Raw genomic sequence first — 8,772 nt, 5'->3', positions numbered from 1 at the left:
TTTGACAGAAGGATAACGTCTTGCGAGGCAGCTAGTCTGAGTAGGAATATCTACTCTGTCTACGGAATAAATCATGATCTGTGGATACACCAAAGAGTAAATTAATTGAACACTTAGTACTTACAAAAAGTGGCAACATTATAATAAACGCCAGTCGCCATAGTAGATGAAATTTTTCCGAAAATTTTGCTATTTGCTAGAATCGTAACCGTTTTCTTGTTCAGTTAATAGACTTTTATTTTATATAAACGTTCCTGGATTTTTCAAATTTGAAACTCAAAGACACTCCTAAAAATTAAAATAGCATCTACCTATAATCAAGGTAAGGTAAACAACTTTTCATTAGAGATGAAGTGTCAGGTAGTCATATTGTTATGTTAAACATTCTCCGCAAGTAATGTTTCTGTTTGATTAACTTATTTATTGTGTGATTAACGTGATAACACATTTTCCCTACTGTAGTCGCATTTAGCACCATGAAATAAATTATACATAGGTTAAAATTAAATATTTTCATGCATCGCAGATTTATGGAGGGTAAACAAAAGACATTTGAAATCCGCGTTTATTTCCGATTAAATTTCTTTTGAATTGGTTTTCTGGTGATTTATAGTAACACTTATTAATATTAATATCGTATTTTGGAAAATATATGCTTCAATTTTAAATTATTTTAAATTCTGCGCCTTCATTGATACTTGTGGGGCAATTAAATTCACTTATAATTATCCTAATTTAAGTACTCGAATTCTATCAACAATAACAAAAGACTTCTTTAAGTATGCTCAATGAGTAAGGATTTAACTAAATTGTGAAGCATAACTGCACTTATGTTAAATTTTCTTTTCAGATATCCAATATGAGTGAATCAGCTGATCAGAATGAACCTCCAAAAGATGTGAGTTCTTGTTACTTCCTATAGCTCCATAAAATGAAATATAATATTTTGTAGGTCTTAATAGCTCTATGGTATAAAAATTTTACTAGTGTGAGTGTTCTAGATTTTAATGTGATACCAGTGGTGCTAGTGGTGCCAGTGCTGCATGCAACCAGTGATTTATTTATTTATTTATTTATTTTTATAGGGTACCAACAGGTTATGACAATTAAAATTGAGTTTTACAAAAACATAGATTAGTGAAGTTGTTGTGTCATAGACCCACTTATAGGTTACCTCAACATGCGTAATTTAGTACTCGAATAGATACATAAAAAGAATTAAAAGAATAATAAATAGGTTAATTAGACTAAATTAGGGAGAAAACTGTTTTAGATTTGCGTTTGAAAATATAGATATGGATCTATCACACAATTACATTATGAACAGAATTAAACTAATATAACCATAAAAAGAAAAAAAAAAACAGTATAATCTAAAGATAAAAATAACATTTAAGAGGTATCCCTTTTGTACTGAGTTAAAAAATATTTTTCTAGTTTATTTTTGAAAATAGGCAAAGTGTCACCAGCTATATCAATATTTACTTCCTTAGAAATAGTGTTATATGTGGAAATCATTCTATTTAATGGAGCTGAAGCGCCTAAATTTGTTTTGGAGTAACTAGTCCAGAAAGGCGTGAAATTTTTGACCCGACTATATGGTCTTGGTATTCTGAAAGAAATTCTAGAAAGTAAAGTGGATGCATCTACCGGTCCATTAAGTAATTTATATAAGAAACATAAATCTAACATCTTTCTACGATCCGAGAGAGCTAACAATTTGTAATGGTGTAATCTAGAGTTATAACTAATATTATTTCTGCTTTTAACTAACTTATCACAAATACTAAGATGGTAAGTAAATCGCTTTTGGATTCGTTCAATTCTCATAGTGTGTACGTTGTAAAATGGATTCCATACAACTGAACCGTATTCTAATATACTTCTCGTCAGTGCATTAAATAACAAAATTTTAGTGCTAGTGTTTTTAAAATTTTTGCAACTGCGATTGATAAAACCACTGATTTTTGAAGCTTTTTTGCATATGTTGTCTATGTGCGGTATAAAACTTAATTTGTGGTCGATTGTAACACCTAAATCTCTAATCGAATTTATATCTTGAATAAAATAATCGTCAATTTTGTATTTAAACTGGACCGAGTGAAGTTTTCTATGAAAAGAAACACAGTAACATTTCTTATGATTCAAAACCATATTATTATTATGACACCATTTAGTCAACCTATCCAAGTCTTCCTGCAGGAGAATTGAATCATTTTCTAAATGTATCGTTCTAAATGTTTTTAGATCATCCGCATAAAGCAGCACTTCAGAGTTAGAAAAGCAATGAACAATATCGTTAATAAAAATGTTGAAAAGTATAGGACCTAGGAGCGAACCCTGAGGAACTCCTGATTGTGCTACGTAAGAAAAAGATGACTCAAACCCTGCCACTACCACTGTCATTTGTCTGTTATTTAAATAAGATCTTAACCAATTAACAATATTACCAGTAAATCCATATTGTTTTACCTTTATGATCAGGAGACTGTGATCTACTAGATCAAAAGCCTTGGAAAAATCGGTATAAATACAATCCACTTGCTTATTTAAGTCAACTTGGGATGATAAACTGTCAACGTAAGAAACTAGATTAGACTGTATTGATCTGTGTTTGTAAAATCCATGTTGTTTGGTAGTTAAAACAGATTTTATATGCCAATTAATATGAGGACAGACCAAGGACTCAAATATTTTGGATAAGATTGACAATTTGGAAATGGGTCGATACTTAGAGACATCCCGTTTATCACCTTCCTTGAAGACCGGTACAATAAGAGCTAATTTCCAGGCTGAAGGGAAAATACCATCATCGAATGATCTATTAAAAATAATAGAAATAGGCTCAGCTAAGGTTATGGCGCAATTTTTTAAAAATATAGGAGGTAATTGATCTGAGCCAGCACCTTTGTTCACGTCTAAACTAGACAGTTTCTTTTTTACATCCTCAACCGAGAATGATATTTTCTCTAACGTAGCCCCTGTAGTATTTATATATTTAATTTGTTGCGATATCAAAGAGATGAGAAAGTGATGAGAAATATATAGACAAAAATTTGTCTAATGGCGACAGAATTGTCAGTCCTATCTCTTTCACACCAACACAGAGAGAGCAGTAACTCCGGTTGTTGAATTAGTTTAAGTTTGTCTATTTCTATTCACAAGATTATCTTGTTGGTTATATGTTAGCGCCACTGAACAGATGAGAACAACTGTAGTCCTATACTGTTGTTTTCATCTGTCAAATAGACTAGATGATCGATCGGCTAGCACTATATTCAGGTCTATTGGCAACAATATACCTGTCAGTGATAATTGTTCATTCCCAGTAGAGCAATGCACTGCTATTTTCAAGAACTGATGCTGGGTTGTATTTATAGTAAGGCATCTCAGTATGGATAAGGCAATACTGAAGAGCAAGCGGTTGGTGGATTATCTTGGCTACTTGATTATGTCTATTATCTTGCTAGTTATTGTTACAAAGTCTAAGTCGCCTTAAGCTTGCCAAGTTGCATTGGTGCATCATTGTGTGTTTATGCATGGACCATATCCTGTCTTCTGCTGGGAAGTCACTTTTATCAGGAGCTTTGCATATTGTATGACATGTTATTATAGTGCATTTTATTTGTAAGGCAAGGATTTGCTATTTAATGATTAGTGACTTCTTTATGCGTGACAATTTCTCTTTTGCATGACAATCTATTAAAAAAATTGTAACATTGTTTGAAGTTGATTTTATTGATTTTTTTAGTTGATTTTTTGTTGTAAAGGTATTATTTTACAAGGCTACATGGTTAGTTAGGTTAGGTTAGGTTGGGATTAAAGGATAGTATGCACTAAACTGTGAGTCAGCTCTGCCATTGTGACATATACCAAAATGTGCAGATATTATAACCCAGCTGGGATATGTCTTGGTTTACAGAGCCATATGCCCAGTGTTCAGAGCTGATGTAAAGTTTGGTGTATGCTACAACTTAATTTATATTTGATATTGCTTTGACATTCTAAGGTTTGAGTTCACCCACATTCGTTTACACTGTCCGGCCTGGGTATCGGCGGAGCACCGAGGTTTAGCCAGGTCGCAAGACATCGCATTCCAATTATTAAAGTTTTCTATGTTAAAAATGGGCTTGGGAGTAATACTTTTAGCACTTTCCTAAGGCGCTAAAGCTACATGTTTAGAGGTTATTTTAGTCCCTCATAGCTCGCAGTAGTCCAATGCAAGTTAATTGACCGCCGCCTGTGACTCTGTGTTGCAGCTCGATTAGCATCACCCGGAGGACACATATAGGGTGGGCCTTAGGAAAAGGTGGTTATCTCCTATGGACAAGAGCTGCACCAACTGGACGACATACAAAGCTTGGCCTCTCGCGCCACCGAAATAATTCATTTAAAACTTCTTATTAAATTGAATAAATTTTATATCAACTCACACAAATAATGGGGCAGTCAGAAGTTGGAGTTGGATTTGTTTACAATTTTTTCAGATTACTAATATTGCTACTCTCTTTCAGCCCAAAGAACTGGAAAAGCTAGAAGAGGCGAAACTAAAAGCCAAATTTCCAAATGCAATATTTGGCAGAGGGCCTGGTGGTCATTCAGCTTTTCTACAAAAAAGGCTCGCTAAAGGAGTAAGTACTTGTTTTGCACACTAAAATTTCTTGTAATTTAAATTTTAGAATAATCTCTGAAATGGTGAATAATAGGAAAAAATGCCTCAAATAAGATTATTTAGTAGGTTAAATATGCGTCCACTGAGTGTGTTCAAATCTTAAAGTTTAGTCTTAACCTCTTTCCAGTTAGGCATAAAAAACGCACGGTGGCTATCTCACACGTCGTGCTGACATTTGTACTGCGTTCCGATTGCCCACCTGGCCTGCAGCCGTCTTTCGCAATGACCGGGTTTTACTGTAAATACTCCTTTCTCCCTTGTGCAGCAAAAGTTCTTTGACTCGGGTGACTACCAGATGGCCAAGCAGCGGCCGGGCAACCTCGCGGCACCGTTCAAGGCGCCGGCCGCACCCGCCAAGATCTCCACCGGCGACGCTATCCCCACCCCCGACACCGTGCCGCTGCGCAAGACCTCCATCATCCAGCCCAAGTTCCAGCCGCCCGCGCACTCCTAGCCACGTAAACACTAGTGCTCTGTAACCATTCAATGTATAGCCTCATCGTAACCATACAAATTTTAATAACAAGTCAATAGAAATGCCTCACACTAACAAAAGAACAAGATGTTGCTGATGATGTATTATTTCTATAGGAAATAATATACATCGCTGTTTATACAATAGCACACATCAGAATATGTCATCAAACAGTGATGCAATTGTTACAATACAGTCAACATGATCATTGTTGATAGTCCATTTCCATTGCTGGGCCAAAGTCCTATAAGGGCTTCCAACCACCAATGGTTTAGAGTTGCCTATATCCCACAGTTTACATTTAATTTTAAAGGTATATAATGCCAAAAACCATTTCTAGAACATTGTTATTAAAATTCCTATTATCATAACCCATTAAACTTGTCTTTGCTTGTGTGATAGCGTCTTCATCTTGTGTCCATACTGCAGCACAATTATTTTAAGCTTAATTAATTTTTAACTGTACACGGCCGACCTGATGCAATAAAAATCATCAGTATCTAATTTTGCTTTCAGTACCCAGGTGCACATTCATTTTTAAATTACTCTTTAAAAAGAGTAAGTTTGAAAATGAAAATATATGAACAAAATAAAAATATATGCACACTTAATTAATTTTTAACTGTACACGACCAACCTGATGCAATAAAAATCATCAGTATCTAATTTTGTTTTCAGTACCCAGGTGCACATTCATTTTTAAATTACTCTTTAAAAAGAGTAATTTTGAAAATGAAAATATATGAACAAAATAAAAATATATGCACGCTTAATTAATTTTTAACTGTACACGACTGACCTGATGCAATAAAAATCATCAGTGTCTAATTTTGCTTTCAGTACCCAGGTGCACATTCATTTTTAAATTACTCTTTAAAAAGAGTAAGTTTGAAAATGAAAATATATGAACAAAATAAAAATATATGCACGCTTAATTAATTTTTAACTGTACACGACCGACCTGATGCAATAAAAATCATCAGTATCTAATTTTGCTTTCAGTACCCAGGTGCACATTCATTTTTAAATTACTCTTTAAAAAGAGTAAGTTTGAAAATGAAAATATATGAACAAAATGAAAATATATGCACGCAGAGCTGCACAAGACAAAGATGAAACATACAAGTGCAGACACAAGAAGTAATCCATTTACAGACTAAGGGAATTGTAGACAGTAATTGTAAAGCATTAGATCTTGATTGTCTTGTAAACCAAATCTGTTCCTCTCTTGCAATATAATATGTTACTAAGATGATAAATAATGAATCAATGTCTAATGATTGCTACCCAGTTTATTTAATTCATTCCATAAGAAGTGCATCCTTCCAATGTCAGTGTATATAATCACAATGAAGATTCTGCTACTTGTACGTGCTCATGAATGGAGACCAAACTTTTTCATTTTTATAAAGTAAATATGATTTTGCGAAAAGTGTCTATAATTTCCTCTGTTTTGTATGTCGTGTGACTAGGGTATGCATTCCAAGTCCTTTAAAGATTTTTATTAAATGACATGTCACAATTGCATTGTCACTGAGCTTTCACTCTTTACGTGAGCCCCACTAACGGAGCGGCGCCATCGCTTGTCTCTGGCGGGTAGATTACGATACTTTGGTGCAACCAATTGACAACAAATCTAATGGCATCACATTGGTGGATATAACAAAATAAATATGTATTAAAGAGAACAATTACTGTGTTATTTTGTTAAGTTTTAATTTAGATATCTTTCTTACTATCAATCTTGTACACAAGTATTATCAATGAATTCAAAAATATGGGACCATTTCACTAATCAATTTTTTTAATTGCAAATGTAGTCCAGTAATTTCAATTCAATCTGTAAAATCTCTCTTTTATATTAATTATTTTTGTTATTATTATTTTGGATATCGTTAAAAGGATAAGGATAAATTGCAATCAAAGTTTTGTAATACTACCCTCCAATTAGCTTTTACTTATTATCACATCGAATATAACAATCAGCACGTATATCAGTTTAAATACATTATATCAGTGTCATTTGTGATTGTTCCTTTATTTCGTTAGAGTAGTCTTTGTTTTGAAAACTTAACTTTTATATAAAAAAACGAACCTGTTATATTTATGTAAAAAATAAAGTAATTAGGTAGTGTAATAAGGCAGACTTGAATGAGAGAGTGGGTTGAACAGTTTTATAGAGTTTTTATTTTGATCATGTACTCATATATGCATTTGGATTTATGTATTATTATGTATGTAGTATGATATCTATCGGGAAAAGCGTTCAATTGACAGTCCTGCGAAAATACACCAATTTTTTAACTTACTCCTTTTGTAAAATTTTCATATTTTACCAAATTTGTGAAAAGTAGGAACAGTTAAACTGAGAATGACCACTCTCAAAAATGGTTCAAAAGCCCTTTCTAGTTTTGTGAAAATATATCTGTCAAATATAAAATTTGTGTTTGTAATTTTATAAAATGTGAATTTTCGGAGACACAACATTAATTATAACGTTTATAATCAAACAATATATAAATTGACTTGACAAAGCAAGTAGTGTTCGCTTTTCGCTGTGTAGGTAGAAAGTTATAATAAATCGTACTAATAAAAATAATAAACTGTTGTAAGAATGTGTAAAATGAAACATTATTAAAGTTTTAATTGGTACAATTTAACGTTTTGTTTTCAACTGCAACATATTTTTGTGGATAACTGTAATGTAATGTACAAAATAAGTTGTTCGATACTAGTGCAAAAGGGAAATGTTAGCGTTAAATATTAATTATAATGAAAAAACTTGATAATAAAAGCTTGAAAAATTTGTTGTTTATTTCTGACGACCTTGTTACTCATCATCAGCTTATTGGTTTACTGCAGAGTACAGAAAGAAAGGAAGAAAAAACGTTTATTTTAAAATAGTGCCTATCCTTACCACAATGTCTAATCACTATTGTAGCGTCTGATGTCTTAACCACATGAGCAAGTAAAACCAAAACTCAAGTAGCAGAAGCATCAAAACCATACTGTCATGTTTGGTACAACCTTGAAGAAGGTACCAGTTCAGTATTTTGCTACATGAACCAAGCAAAAGCCGGAGCCATACAGCACTGATTTTCAGATTACAAGCTACCTCTCTCTCCCAGGCGTTATACCGGTAGTCTGGTCATAAAAACAACCGTGTGGTAAGATGGTCTATGAACTACCTACTTGTTACGTAAAATTCATAGCAAATCATCACTCCTAGTCTTCCTCCTTACTAGAAATATTTCACGGACTAAAGTCGGTTTCAGACTAGCGTTTGTTACGCGCGTATGACTTCGTTTTTAGAAGCGCATTCTGACGCGCCTTTTTGCACACGCTCAATTCGTACGAGCGTTGACGCGTTTCTAAGCTCGTATATGTTTTGATAACACTGACACGATACCACCGTTTCGAGCGAATACGCTGAAATATGCCCGTTTATCCGAGTTCAGTTTTATAAAGTGCGTAATGTAGCGCGCGTATGCTGAAACGACCGTATACCTACGCGCAAAACAAATACGTTAGCCTGAAATCACTTCAAGCTGTTATGGCCTAGCTTGTAGCAAGTGGAAAACAATCGCTTGAAAACAGAGCGACGCTCTAAAGGGCTTGTATATAC

General features: G+C 33.7%; 1 protein-coding gene across 1 annotated transcript; it reads left to right on the top strand.

The window, feature by feature from the left end:
- The first annotated feature begins 134 nt into the window (after positions 1 to 134).
- LOC112054236 (cAMP-regulated phosphoprotein 19) lies at positions 135 to 7,953 on the top strand. Its single transcript, XM_024093942.2, has 4 exons — positions 135 to 322; positions 851 to 898; positions 4,515 to 4,631; positions 4,938 to 7,953. Exons 2-4 carry the CDS (start codon positions 860 to 862, stop codon positions 5,124 to 5,126), a joined length of 345 nt encoding a protein of 114 aa, XP_023949710.1. The 5' UTR covers positions 135 to 322; positions 851 to 859; the 3' UTR covers positions 5,127 to 7,953.
- Positions 7,954 to 8,772: the final 819 nt, after the last annotated feature.

The sequence above is a fragment of the Bicyclus anynana genome, chromosome 1 (genome assembly GCF_947172395.1).
Source record: "Bicyclus anynana chromosome 1, ilBicAnyn1.1, whole genome shotgun sequence".
Lineage (NCBI taxonomy): Eukaryota > Metazoa > Arthropoda > Insecta > Lepidoptera > Nymphalidae > Bicyclus > Bicyclus anynana.
This window is presented reverse-complemented; position numbering and strand designations above follow the sequence as displayed.